Below are 15,897 nucleotides of genomic sequence, written 5' to 3'. Positions count from 1 at the left end.
TTTATCTATAAAACTAATTTGTAAATTTTGACTTTATGTTATACATATATCAACTGAAACTATTATATCTATAACATATAATTTAAGACTAATTTAAGTTTAATCAAGTTAATTTCAAATTTCACCAAGTCAAATAGCTCTAATATTTTTGTTTACATGTTAAAATATATACCATGAAATTATAAATGTTTGACTTGGTATTTTAACTAGATAATGAACCTGATTCAACCCGGACCGTTTAATTAAAAAGTTAAAACAAGAAAGTATATAAAAATATGTATGTAATGTGTTGTCGATACATTATAATTTGATATAAAGATAGCAACATCTTTATATATAATAAAAAAAGATTGTTTTTCAAAAGTATTTTTAGAAAGATTATGATGTGTCATGATCACACATTTTTTAAAAAGTTTTTTCTTTCATTTATGATGTCATCTTTAAGAAAAATTTTTTTTTTTTCACTTAATGCTTATTTAAAATTCCTAATCTTTTATTTGAAACAAATAAATATTAATTTTTTCTATAAAATATTATAAAATGTCTTTTTATACTTTGTTAACGCAACAGGTACTCTTATTTTACGTATCATTGTGTTAATCGATTCACTATCTTCATATCAAGTTATAATATATATATATTGATAATAAAAATTACATACATTCTTTTACATTTTTTTGGTTTTAAAATTTTGATTACAATGCCCGGGTTGAACCCGGGTTGCTTAGCTAGTTTTTATAACATTAAACTAAGATAATAGTAATACGATATAGTCACTATATCATAATCAATTAAATAGATTATATAATTCATTTAAGTAAGAACATACCCACTGTTGTAAAACTCACCGAGTCGATCCGAGTAATCTCCGAGTACTCGCTACAAGGTAGGGTGTCGAGTCGACCGATTACTCCGAGTACTCTCCGACATGGCCACTTTAACCCCCGAGTACTCACCGTATACACCCGAGTACTCCCAACTCACTTGTCGGCCACCCTGGGAACGATTACCGACTTCTGCAACCTTAAACATACCTCTTTATCATTAACCATGTTAACGGTTTAGCTATCAATGAATCATCTCAGATTTCACCTTCTCATGTAAACGAATAATTACCTAAACAAATAAATGCGTTAGCAAACGTATATGAAGCAATGTCTTTCATCAATTATTCAAGCAAATTCATAGTACTAAAATATCAAGCCTTATAATACGCAGGAAAACCAATGCATACATAAATTCTATGATCTTTACATAATTATATGAAAACATAAAAGTTTATAATCCAAATCTTAATCTTTATCTTTATATATACTTAAAAAACAACTGACCTAATAGCTTATTAACTAATCATATCTCGATTTGATCAAAATGAAAATTAATGATATCATTGTTAATCTACCAATATATATATAACAAGGTACCAAATTCATTCATATAAAAATATGAACCATTAGATAGATTTCATCTTTAATTTTAAATCATTGGATCATATTTAATTATTTCATCTTTTATTAATAACAATTAAAATACTTATATTTTATATATTTAGACAAAAAAATCCCCCTCTAAATCACGTACCGTAAATAATAATAATAATATTCTATGTACCACTAATAGTAATTATGGAACGGAGTAAATCAACAAGGACCAAATATGAAATATCTTGCCAATCTAAATTTTTTATTTATTTATTAGCAATGTCATCGTCATCATAAAAATACACATTTATATTTTAATGCATGTGTATTTGATATATTTTTTTTATAATATTAGCTAATCAACCCGGACGGGCATAATTAAAAAAATATAAATATAACTTTCTATATACAATTACACATAAATTAATTACAACTTTTATGTAAAACATCATCATACCCAAGCTTATCGATCCAAGTAAAATAGTCACTTTCATTCAAATCATTAGAATATGTTACTAACTCAAAATTTGTAAGTTACAAATTTAACGGCCCAAGTTGACTTGGATGGCAAACATTGCTTATGCAGCTTCATTTCCGAATGTTGTCATGTCGACTTTCAAATCTTGTAATCGAGTATGTTACTTCAAGTTCCATAATGACATCTGAATTTTCTTCTCCTTTCTAACTTTTTCTTGCATCTTTGAAACTTCAGCGACATGCCATTTAAAAGAATTATCATAAAATTACAATTACACTATATGGTAGATCATTTAGAGCTATAAGCTACTCAAACACATAACGTTGTTACAATATATCAAAACACTTGTACCCCAGTTTCTCATTAGCATTCTGTCATGTAACATGAATTCAAGCGTCTTTAAGTAGAGGAGCACTGCCAATGCTCTTAATAGCTCCGCTTCACTCAACTTGTACACACAATTTTGCAGTTTAAAATAATGATAGAAAAAAGCAATTGATTAATGAGAATATTTAGACAAATAAATATTTTAAACGTTTAACTTGGAACTCCTAGCTATTCTAGCTGCCATATTTCCCTTCATCTTCAACTCAAAGTCTACCCACATCTCCATGACTGCTTATCCAAATAACTTCTCAAAATTGACAGATTATCAACAAATGTTAATGTACACATTATATTTGATGTTCTTTGAAATCGAAGCTTCAAGAGCCCCTGATGTAGCCTCGTGTAAGAGAAACTCTGCCACCATGACCTGCTTAGTGCTTAGAGACATTCGATTATATTTGAATATCAACTTTAACTCCATAAACTCCACATGAAGCAAGGTACGCATGAAGCTCATTGTAGAAATAGAAAACCTTTATGGGGTGCACCACACGCAATCCATGGACCGATAGGGTGTCTACTACTATGTCTGGATGGTTTCCTTTTAGACCCGGTGACTGAATTGAGTATGCCATAGTCGGATCATAATGTTCCATCCCAGCCACACTTGGGATGACAGCGCCGGAGCAAAGAGACCAAAGAGCGACGACAGAGGCATCATGATAGTCACCAAAAGGCTATATGCAAGTATGAAGATGTTTTTTTCTTGTTTCACAATTGTTAGAAATTAATACAGTTTCAAATTACACAATCCTTTTAGAATGGGTAACTAATTAAATTAGCATAAAATTTGGCTAACTAACTTGAATAAATCCTTTACTCGCAACAACTAAATTCACATAAATTCCAGGACTTTAAAAAATAATCTAATTGGATTGAAACATGAATTGATGAATTTATAGGCACCATGTATATAATAACGTGAATGATGTGAACTATTATCATTATAAAAAAAAAGAGCAAAACTCACATCATCCAGTTTATTTAATTAAAATTGTAAGAATAACATAGATTACACAAATAGCGAGGGTGATGAGTATGTGCTGCCCAAAGCTTCTACAATTCCAATAGCGAGGGTGGGAAACAATATATAAAAGCATCCAGCTGAACACTTGGTTGCACGCCTCACTGCACACATAAAAGAGGTACTCTTCTCTCTAAACTCTTCTTTATACCCCAAAGACAGCGACCGGGAGGCAGCACTTTTTTCTGATGAAGTGGCTGATACGGTCGCTGTGGATGCCCCAATGCCTTCTGAGGCTGGTTCGTTGGTAAACCCCCCAGCGACCTCCAAAGCCTCCAAAAAGACCAAAAGATCCAAGGCAGCATCCTCAACTAAAACTTTACAATCTTCACCCTCCGCTGACGTCCCAAAACGTAAGCGGAGTGTACCAAAGGGCAAACCTAAGGTTAGGTAGTCCTCAGTGCCCATGAACATTAGTACCCAAGCCACCCCATCAGCAGCCTCCCAACAGGCTGTTGACGAGATAAAAGGGAACAACGAGCAGCCACCTCAAACTTCTTTAGGCGAGGTTGGTGAAGATATTGGGTCACCCCATCCCACTAGAGGTCTAAGTCCAACTCCACCCCCAAATACTTCCTCTTCTTCTCAATTACCTTCTGAGTCGTTGACAGCAGCCAGATCACAGGTGATGCTATCAACAAATTCTACGGCCAGTGATGTCTTGGTCGAGCAACACACTCAGACTGAGGCACCAGGTTCCCTTACCCCCATTATTATTGCAAATGTCTCAGAAACTGTTAGTGCAAGGACCGAGACCAATGTTCTGGAAGAAACTGTTGTAAGTGATGATAAATTGGGCAGTGAGTTTGACCTTCAAGTTGATGATGCTGAAATCAAACTCGCTGTTTATGAGGAAAGTGAAGAAGAGGCAAATGTTAGTGGTTTCTTGGCTGAAGACTTGGGTTATATGTTGATTACCTCTCCTCCCACTGAATTTGAGGATATCACATAGTCGTTGGGCGATATGCCTCCTCCACCAAGCTACTCTCCAAGGCTCACAACTGCCCATGAACAAGTTGGCCATTTTGGAAAGTATGTGCCTGAATTGAATGATGCTGAGCTTCAGCGTAGAGTGAAATTCTGTCATCTTCAAATAATCAAGCTTGCAATTTATGTTGAAGTGGAAGAGGTTGATGATGAAATAATCACGGAAGTGCCACCATTGCATCATCCAGACTTTTTCAGGGTTCCCTGTGCTAGGTATCCTGTTTCTTTAAAGGCACTAAAAGTTCCTTCTGCTGATGAAGATCTCCAAACTGCCTTTACTGTTGTCAGAGTGCCTGGACTTGATTATGTTGAAACTTGCCAGTCGCACGAACTGTTGAGGAGAGTGCAAATCTGCCAAAGCCAAGGCAATACACATGGTTACTTGTATGCTTGGCTTGTGGACAAGATAGTTGAGCTAAATGTTGGTGCTCATGATCACTTTCAAAAGTTGGTTGTTGTAAATGATGAGATGATTGATGAAATGGTGGAGCTGAAAGACAAGGTTTTTGGTATAATCAAAGAACATCATTATCAAAACAAGTTTCATGAAAATATTCTTAAAAGGAACCAAACCTTGCTGGACCAAAGCATGAAGAGAGTCAGCACTTCCAACTCTCAAATTTCTGCCTCACCGGACAAGCTAAAAGATGAAGTCCACTCAGCGATGGTCACTGAAGTGCCTGGACTCCTATCCTCTCTCCAACAACTCTCTCAGTCCAACATTCTCTTCACTGCTCAACTTCATAAACTTGAACACACTGTCTCTTCCTTCTCCAAACAACAAAATAATTTTCTCACTACCCTCACCAGCGAAATCTCCTCTTTAAAAACTCAATACTTTTCATCGACTTCTTCTCAAGTCTCTGCTGATAAGACACTGCTACAAGAATCTCTAAATCGTACAAAGAGACTTGAAGAAGAAGTTGGTACTCTTAAAGGAATAATGGTTGAAATGCTAGGCCTCCTCAACAAAGAGAAGGTGGAAGTAGCTAGTTCCTCAGCTGCTTCCAAGGGGAGAAAACTGAGAAGGAGGGCCCAGCAACACAGAATGTTAATGTGGCTCCCCAAGTTGAAACTGAAGATGCTGAGATGGTTGATGAACCGGCAGCAAATGTTGAGGGGGAGAAAACTGAAAAGATTGTTGAATCAGCAGCTGCTGAGAATGTTCCAGCAGTTGCCACAACATTTTATACTCCATCTGCTGAACTTGAAGCTTCCCTAGCTAAAGCCACTAAGGATTTGCCAGCAAATGTTGAAAAGGTGTTCGCTGAAAGATTTTATACTCCATCTGCTGAAAGAGTGCCAGTGAGACCCATTAATGTTTCTTCCTTCAAGCCTGAAAGAGTGCCAGTGAGACCCATTAATGTTTCTTCCTTCAAGCTAACTGCTGAGTTCCATGCTACTCTAGTTAAGAAATATGCTGATAAAGGAAAAGCAGCAGTGGCTACTCAAAGCAAGCCACCTAAAGTTCCCACTTCAGCAACAGAACAACAAGAAAAGCTGATGTTTGGAGCTTTTTCCAAGACAACATCATCAAAAACAACTGCTGAACTTACTCCTGAAGAAGTTTTGCTTCAGGAGGAGATGAAAAAGAAAAAGAGAGAAAAGGAGCTCTCTCGAAATTTTATAAGTGAGCATATTGCTGGAGAAGAATTAAAGGACGCTGATGATGAAGTCAAAAGGTTGGCTCAGAAATCTGGTGGTTTGGAAGTCTTAAAAAAGAAAGAGGAACACTGAAAAAGGAAAAAAGCTCTACCTCAAATCAAGGGAAACAAGGCAAAGAAAATAGGAAATCTTGTCAGTCAAGGTAACTCTTACCCAACAAGGCATGAACCTTGTCTTGCAAAGGAAAGGAGTGCCCAAGTTGTACACACTGAAAAATGTTACAAATGATACACTTGGGCCAACAGAATAGATAGAGATATACAAGCTTGTTAAGGACAAAAAGGCCACTATCTATGAACCACTGATCAAAATGGCTGGTGATCAGATAAAGCAGACTCGAAAAATGGAGCAAAAAGTCAAGGTTCAAGATTCACTGCTCACCTCTACCAGACATCCATATTCTCATCCTCCTCCTCAGCAACAAAGAAATTGTATCAAGAGGACAGTTTCTGGTCAAGCAACTTCTCAGCTCCCCAGCATTCTCAGAGTTGTTCCCAAGTCAGACATTGAACATGAGCTCCATTTTGATGGTGCATATGATGAGAAGCTAGGAGGTTTCTGTTTTTGCAATGTCCATGGTCATGAACTCTTCTTCAAGACCAATGAAATTGGAATTGCTCCCTCTGGGTTTCTTGCAAAAATAAGAAAGTATTGTATCAAGTCCTCCAACAATCATGAGTTCATCAAGCTGATGGATCAAGAATTGCTGAAGCCTGAAAGATAAAAGGATAAAGCATTCATTGAGGCGAAGGAAGAATGTTAGTGGCAGTAAATAAGTCTTGTAATTCTTCTTAATGCTAGTTGTTGTAAAGTTGTTTGTCAAATAAATAATATCAGCATTCCCTCATTCTACTTGTTATTCTGATTACTTCAAGCAACTCATACTCGCTAAGTCTCCTCAGTGAATAGGGGGAGATTGTTGAGTCATGAATTCGTTGAGAGACTCAGCAAGCGACTTTGTCAGCGAGCTCTCAGCAACCACAATTATCTTCGAGTTAAAGGATAAGTTCAATGATTCACCGCCATATTTTGTAAGTCAAATATGGGCGGGAATATGAAGATAAGAAGGCTGGTCCCAAGGACACGTGTTGCAAGATCAAGATGGAGCGATGTGACCTTGTACCGTTTTGGTACTAAAAGTTTCTCTTTCATGTCGTTTTAGGAAAGAAACAAGATGAAGAAAAAAGAAATCTGCAAATCTGACTTATCCACCAATAGATGGTTGACAACCTTCATGTGTCAACATCTATTGGGTTGTCATGTGATTCTCATCTCTGCCTGTATAAAAAATCACTTGACCTAGCCGCAGTTTTGTTGGTTTTCATTCTGCTTTGCACTTAGTGTGTTTTTCTCTCTTGTATACTTGTTAAGTTTTTGTGTGTGTCAAAAACTTAACAATATTTTCTTTTCTTCTTCTTTGTAAACCGACCATGTATTCACTGTTTAATTAATTATACATATGGTTAAACGTGTTTACATTCTTATCTTACATTCTTAGGGTAATTTACATTACTTTTTTAATTGCATAATCGTTTCAAACTTAAGACTTATAGCTTATATATCACATTTATCGCTTTTTGGCATCTTTAGTTCTTATTAACTCCTTCGTGTCTTCACATGCATTGGTGTCTAACTTTGTGTATATAATATATGCTCATGATAATGATCTTACCGTCGTCCATAATCGTATAGTATTGGTTACCTTATCTTTTATAGCAAATGCTCAGCTCATTTCATAATATAATTACCACTTCAGTAGCATATATAAAATATAAAAATATGATATGCTTTATTAGGGTAGAGATCCTGGAAGAAGGTGTCTTAAGAGAGAAGAGAGAAGAGAGAGAAGGTCTTATAGGCCAATCAGAACACGACATGTGTCAAAATGGAAAAAAAAATGCGCGATGGCATTTTGGTAAATAAATCAAACTTTTCTGAAGCTTGGTCAGCCTGGGTTCTGGTCAGCTTGGGTTTGGGTCAGTTTGGGTTCTAATCAGCTTGGTAGGTCAGCTTGTTTGGGTCAGCTCAGGAACGCAAACTCTCAAAACCATGAATCACATTGATGATTTTAAACCTAATGTAATTCAGATTTTGAACCATATTTTATATATCAATTTGTACATATCAATGCTAAATTAAGAATATCTAGACCACCAAAACCTAAACCACCCACTTTTTACCCTGATAATTGTCTTCCAGTAGATCCATTACATTTCATTTTGCGAGTTTGCCCCCCCCCCCCCCCCCTCCCTTACCCCTTCCACAAAAAAAAAATGATGAAATTGTGATCTTTATCAATTGATATAAAGAAAAATAATATGTCCTAAATATTTTGAATTGCCAAGTTAGAATCCATTATAGACAACGCATTAGTATTAAGTTTAGATTTAATTCTATAATAACTTTACAAAATTTATGAAATATAACCATGGATGGAGTCCGACTCCAATTTTTGTACAATGTAAACTTTTTTAAGGGTATATTTGTAATTTTGTTTCTACATAATATTAATAAATAAAGAATACATACAAACGTTGACTTTGTTGTCATAAGTCTCTTCTAAAAAAGTACATCACTTGGTTGGAAACAATAGTCTTGAGATAAACCTCTCTATTGGTAGAACAAAATTTTTAAGTTGCTTTGATTTTTAATAGAATAGGAAAAAAAAATAGGTTGGAAAATTGTTTTTTTTTTGTTTGGGTGAATGTACAGTACATTGATGATATAGTTGTATATAAAAACGTTATATTTTTTTTTCAAATTCTTTTATAAAATTAATCACAATAATCACGCATATTTACAAGCTAAATTATATATCATTAATTTCGATAATTTATTTTATTTTGTTTAATAGAGTGCAACTTCTCTATCATTACATGCTCCAAAATTGCAGATCAATGTTAAAAGTTGATGTTCTCAAAGTTGTCACTCACCAAAGCTAAACTCGGCCTTCTAAACACTGCCGTTGATAATTTGACTAAATCAGACATTATATATATATACGTATATATAATACAATATTGTAGATACAGGGTGTTACAACATTATTAATTTTCAGTTTTACCTTTTCATGGTTTAAAATATACTCCCTCCATCCCATTAAAAGTGTCTACTTTTATTTTGTCAAAGTCTTTCTTTTGTATCTTTGACTACAAATATTTTTTATTGCATTATATAATATTTGATAAGTTATACTCAATGAAAACATATCAAAACCTCTATCAACTCATCTAACTTTCATCAAATATTATACATTATAAATAAAAATATTTAAGGTCAAAGTTGCGAGACAAAAACTTTAAAAATTCAAAAGTGGACACTTTTGATGGGACGGAGGGAGTAGCTTACTATTTTTATAGAAAGTTGATCTATATATTTTAAATGAACCATATCCCAAATATTTCAATTAAAATATGCTGACTATTATTTTATTGGAATATATAGATTGACAATTAAATTATTTAAAATTTTTAGTGTATAACTAAACTATTCGAGTAAAATGTTAAAACACAAATGAAGTGACAATGCAGACATATCCGGATGAATAGAAGTTATCCAAAAAAAACAAAAATTTTACTTAGCGAGACCTCTGATAGATGATGTATCCATTTTTCAAAAGTGTGGTTAAATAACACATAAATATATATATGAGAAACAATGACTAAGGTTTGTTACAAAAGTGTCTGGTCACTATAAAGAGGAATCTAATCGACGACTAATGTAACTTCATGTTTTCTAGTGGTTTAATTCTTACCTGGTTAAAATTTGTCAACTTATGATATTATAAAAATTTAAAATGTCATTAATTATAAATAATATAATGATATATTAAAAAAATTATATTAACAATTATTCTATTAGATATATAAATATTAGCTACTATTTTTAATTTCTTGATTAGATATATTGGGTAAAAAATGTAAATTTGTGATGAAAAACTAAAAAGTGTAAATTAAATTTAAAGGGGTATATATATATATATATATATATGTTAACATATATTTCTGATTTCTTGATTAAAACTATTGGGTAAAAAGTATAAATTTGTGATGGAAAATCAAAAAGTGTAAATTAAATTTAAAGGGGTATTTTTTGTATAATCATAAAAGTATAAGTATTAATATTGTTATTTAACAAAGATAAAATAATTAAATTTAATCTAATGGCTTTAAATCAAAGATGAAATCCATCCAAAGATTCTTGTTTGTTTAGGAATGAATTTATCACCTTGTTATATATATATTGGTAGATTAGTAGATAAATAATCTAAATTAAATTAATGAATAGATACATAACCTCGCCGCCTCTACATATATAAAAGGTATGGTTTATATTAAAACTAAATAATTAAATAATCTTGCTATGTACTTGCCTTTCATTTATGTTAACACTAAATTATTATCTCGCGTAATACGCGAGATATCATATTTAATTAATGACATGTTATCATTTTATAATAATGTTAATTGAATACATAAACAAAAGATATTGAAAATAAATTAATTAGTATCATGATGCAAAAAAATGTAAATTAGTATCTTGCTTACATATAAACATAGTTTCAGTGAAAACTATTGCATTTACAATCAAAGTTTAGATTTGTCTCTATATAGAGAAAAAAAAACATAAAATTTCATGATATCATGTTTTTATACTAAAACTTAAATTTATTGTATCAAGTGATAGTTTAAATTCAAGATAACCATATTTATTTAGCGGATTATAATTAAACACTAAATATAGATTTACCTTCTCTTAAGTCGTGTAAATATGTTAACTTTGTTTTATAATCTTTCACGTAGTTTAATGCTTATATAGTTACATAAATAAAGAAAAGCTAATAAAACAAAAATAACCTTATATAAAACATCAAAACATCATAGCAATTTCTAAGGTGTACCTTTACATTTAATATTCATTTGATTACTCTCAAGCGAACTTATAAATACCTCTTTTTTTGCTCGAAGTCGTCGCGAGCTCTACATTTTTAAATTATACTAATTAACTTTTAGATGCGTATTTTTCATTAATTATAATAAAAAATTTGTGTACTAATAGAAGTATCTAACTATAGATATAGTTGATATCTATTCAGTTTTTAAATAATTGTATATTTTTTGTAATAGATTATGATTGTAAATTACTTTTTACGATCTTTTGAGTTCTGAGTAGTACAAAACAATTTTAGTGGTTCATATTTCCACGCAATACATGAAGTATTACAAGTTCAACATACAAACAAAATTAAAGGTAACAATTTTTGGTTCCTCCCACAACCGGTGACCTGTATCGAAAGTCTTAAAATTTAAATTTGATTAAATAGAATTGTCATGTCATGAATTTTTCAAAGTCTAACTTTTTTAACTTTGATTATATATAACTTTGTTTGTGAATAAAAACTATTTGAATTGATTGTGTTTTAGTAGTGTATAGCACATAAAGATATATTTAAGGTCAGAATTCATCAACAAAGACTTTGAAAATTTAAAATATGAAATTTCGACACCATTAGAAGTTTCATACAAACCTATTATTGCTTTTAGATTAAAAATATTACATATCATATCATCATAAGGTAATTTTTAAATTTATACGAGTATTTTAGTTGTCCTATAACTATGTATCATTTTTATTAAAAACACTTAATGGGTAATATTTAATAATTATGGTTAAAATATTGTAACTTTATTACGAATGTCATATTGTTATTGATAAACTCATTATCAAGAATTTGATTCGATGTTTGTAGGTGTACATATATTGTTATTCTTACTAATTACGATTGGAAATTTTAGGTGTACATGTTATTATTATAACTATTTGAGCATCATAATTTTGATGGTTTTTTTTAATCATATAAGGTATAAGTATTAATATTGTCATTTAATAAAAATGAAATAATTAAATTTGATCTAATAGTTTTAAATCAAACATTAAATCTATCGAAGGGTTGCTATCTATTTCGTAACTAGTCTTCAATTCGTATTCGAAGAGCAGACATTCAAGGCCGTATATATAGAATGTGTCCCATAAATACATTGTTGAAAGAAAACGGTATTAATTAAGTGAAAACTTTGGTGCTTAGGCGTATATATATTATTAATCATATAAGGTATAAATATTAATATTGTCATTTAATAAAAATGAAATAATTTAATTTGATCTAATGGTTTTAAATCAAACATTTAATCTATCTAAGGGTTGCTATCTATTTCGTAACTAGTCTTCAATTCGTATTCGAATAGCAGACATTCAAGGCCATATATCTAGAATGTGTCCCATAAATACATTGTTGAAAAAAAACGGTATTAATTAAGTGAAAACTTTGGTGCTTAGGCGTATATATATTATTATTCTTACTATTTACGGTTGAGACACTCTAGGTGTACATATTATTATTATTACTAATTAAGTTAGTAATTTAAAGGATACTATAATAAATAAGAAGAGCATATATTTAAATTATATAAAGTATAAGTATTAATATTGTCATTGTTAAAAGATGAAATAATTAAACATGATCTAATGGTACTAAATCAAAGATGAAATTTATCCAAAGGTCTCTATTTGTTTAAGAATAAATTTAAGACCTTGCCACTATATATAACTAAGTGCGGGTATATTTTTGATTATGTGACAATTCTCTTTATTTGTTACCTTGGATTTTAGCTTAGGTGTTACTTTTTGGTTTTTTAGCCCTTTTTAAAATAAGATAGTTCTTCATTATTTAACTAAATATAAATATATTATCTATTATCTATTATTAATTAATTAATTAATTAATATATCTTCAAATATAAATTAATTACTACTTTTTTAAATACAAATCTTTATTTTATTATATCAATATTAACTTCACCTTCATTTTAATTTTTATTTTTTCAATATATTTTAAAAACATAGTTGTTATTTAATCAAAGTGTTAACTTTCATGGATAGAAATTATTTTTGTTTAGGATTAAAAATAAGATTTTACAAGTAGCTAATACAACCTATGTGTTGTTTACATATTTTTGATAAACATATAAATTTATTATATATGATGTAACTATCTTTAATAAAAAAGTTTACATTTGACGATATTGTTGCTAAAATATTGTAGTTGTATAATTTTAAATTTAAAAAATGTATTTCCTCCGTCCTATTAAACTTATCCACCTTAAAATTTTCAAAGTCAAAATTTACGAACTTTGACAATAAATATTTCTATTTTTGTGACATGATAGTTGATAAAAGTTATACCAATAAAACACAAATCTAAAACACAATTAATCCATATAATTTTTATCAAATATTATATAACACAAGCAAAAATAATTAAAGTCAAAGTTCGTAAAGTTTGATTTTAAAAATTTAAAAGTGAGCACTTTTAATGGAACGGATGGAGTACTATTTATTTCTATTACAACAACAATTATTTACCATGCGATGCATAAGTTTAATTTTAACAACTATATTAATGTTAATGTATATAATATAATTGTAAATAATTTTTAATTAAGTTATTTACAATACAGTTACAATATGAAGCATGAATATATATTGGTTCATTACGTGTACACTGATCGAACTATCTATGACTTCCTACGTAATCTCTTAATAATATATTATTATTGAGATGTTATTATTTATGGAATATTAATATAATTAAGAGGGGTATATACTGACAAAACATATAAAGTATAAGTATTATTATTGTCATTAATTAAAGATGAAAAAATTAAATTTGATCTAATGGCTCTAAATCAAATATGGAATCCATCCAAGGGTTCTTGTTTGTTTAAGAATGAATTTACCACCTTGTTATATATATATATATATATATATATAGAAAAGTGAGTATGGGGCTGTTATGGGTTAAAAACCCTTCACATCCCAATATCTTAATATTTTGAATAAATGTTTGACCCCCCATGATTTTTATGATTTAAAAAAAGGTATGTGAAAGGTTCTTCACCCAACTTAAGTGAGTAATTATTATAATTGTTATAAATAAAAACTAAATAAATACTTAAATGTGTAAATAAAAAAAATTAAATAAAGAATCTTCATTGAATTACTAAATCCTTAGTTAAAAAAGCCATAAAAATAACATAATTCTGATAATTTTGTAATAGCATCACAATGTTCTAGTGGAATACGTTAAACATCAAGGAGTTCGAATAACAATATATGTTATTATTATATTATATGTTATTTATATATTAATTAATTATGGTATTTAATAATTAAGAAGGGTATATTTTGACAAATCATATAAAATATAAGTATTAGTATTGTCATTAATAAAAGTTGAAATAATTAAATTTGATCTAAGGGTTCTAAATCAAAGTTGGAATTCATTCATTTCTATTTGTTTAGAAATGAATTTAGGACCTTGTTATATATATATATATATATATTGATAGATGGTATAAAATTAGATTATTACTCGCGTAATACGCGGGAAACATATATAATTAATGACATATTAACTTATTATAAGTATTTAACCATGTAAGAACTAAACTACTAAGAAGTATGAAGTTACATCAATGGTTATTTAAATTCTGGTTAAAAGTGACCAGACGGTTAAAAAATTGATACATCATATATTAGAGGTCTCGCTAAGTAAGGTTTTCGTTTCTTTGGATGTCTTTCATTCATCCGGATATGTCTGCATTGTCATTATACTTGTGCTTTAACGTTTTGCTCGAATAATTTAGTTATAGACTAAAATTACTAAGCAATTAAATTATCAATTTATATATCACATGTTGTGTTAATCTAAGTTAAAATTATGCATTGTATTATCGCAATTTTTATAAAATTATTATTTTGATATATAATTGTGATAGCTTATTAAAAAGGCCGGTTTGACACCCCAACTAGTGTTCAAAACATTGATTTAATAAAAACTTTATATGATATATATCCTGTACAAAAATTCTTATAACCACACTTTATTTGTTATATGATGAAAATCCTATACAAAAATATAGTTTAATAAAAATGTATTTCATTAAAAAAAGTTTATTGTGAAAAAACTAAACAAATTAATTTTAAAAAAGAATGATATAAAATATAAAAATATTATTTTCCAAAGTTATATCATTAAAAATATTAATTATTAATGTCTACAAATTTAAATAAGGAAATAATAATATTTTAAATTTATTAATATAAATTTAAATCCTAAAAGGTTAAATAAGGTATATAACATCATCATTTGATCTAATGGCTCTAATTAAAAGTTGAATTTCATCTAAGGGTCCATACTTCTCTTATTATGAATTAAGATTTTCCTTTTGTATATATTTATAAAAGTTAAACAAAAATCTATTAAATCAAATATTCCTTATGGCAATTTAAAAAAAAGTACGAAAAGTTTTAAAATTTAGACCATGGTTGAATTTTGTTGATAAAATCAAATCCCTAATTTATAAGAATTAGGAATTGTTAGAAGAATACTCGCGCGATGTTACGACGATAGTGGTAGCGGCGACAAGATAATGGCGGTGATGGGTAGAGGTGGAGATAGTTGGTTTCGGTGGCGAGTAGTGTCGCTTATTAATGTAAAAAGAGTAATGTAGTTATTTTTAAAATTTAAAGGTGTATATTGTAAATTAATACCATCAAGGATATACTAGGTATTCAATAACATTATCAATAGTGTTAGTTATATTATTAAGGGCATTTTTAGTATTTTAAAACTAAGAAAAATTGAGAACAAGTAGTTTGTTTTATATAATAAGAATGATAATTTAAGAATTATTTAACATGAGTTTATCACATTAAAAATTATCTAGGGTACATGTATTTTTTTTTTTTAAATCAAATATTTTATTTGTTTATTTTTTTTTTAATCAATTCTAGAATGTTAATTTACTTTTTTCCCTTTAAATTAAATAAAGATTATTATTCAAATTAAGACTTATAATTTTGAAAAATAAATT

General features: G+C 29.6%; 1 protein-coding gene across 1 annotated transcript; it reads right to left on the bottom strand.

Annotated features, from left to right (window-relative positions):
- Nucleotides 1-2,678: 2,678 nt before the first annotated feature.
- LOC122595412 lies at nucleotides 2,679-3,718 on the bottom strand. Its single transcript, XM_043767764.1, has 2 exons — nucleotides 3,347-3,718; nucleotides 2,679-2,963 (listed from the first exon to the last, which is right to left on the bottom strand). The coding sequence occupies exons 1-2, from the start codon at nucleotides 3,716-3,718 to the stop codon at nucleotides 2,679-2,681; spliced, it is 657 nt and encodes a 218-aa protein (XP_043623699.1).
- Nucleotides 3,719-15,897: the final 12,179 nt, after the last annotated feature.

The sequence above is a fragment of the Erigeron canadensis genome, chromosome 4 (genome assembly GCF_010389155.1).
Source record: "Erigeron canadensis isolate Cc75 chromosome 4, C_canadensis_v1, whole genome shotgun sequence".
Classification (NCBI taxonomy): Eukaryota; Viridiplantae; Streptophyta; class Magnoliopsida; order Asterales; family Asteraceae; genus Erigeron; species Erigeron canadensis.
Note: the sequence above shows the minus strand (reverse complement) of the source record. Positions and strands in the feature narration are given on the sequence as shown.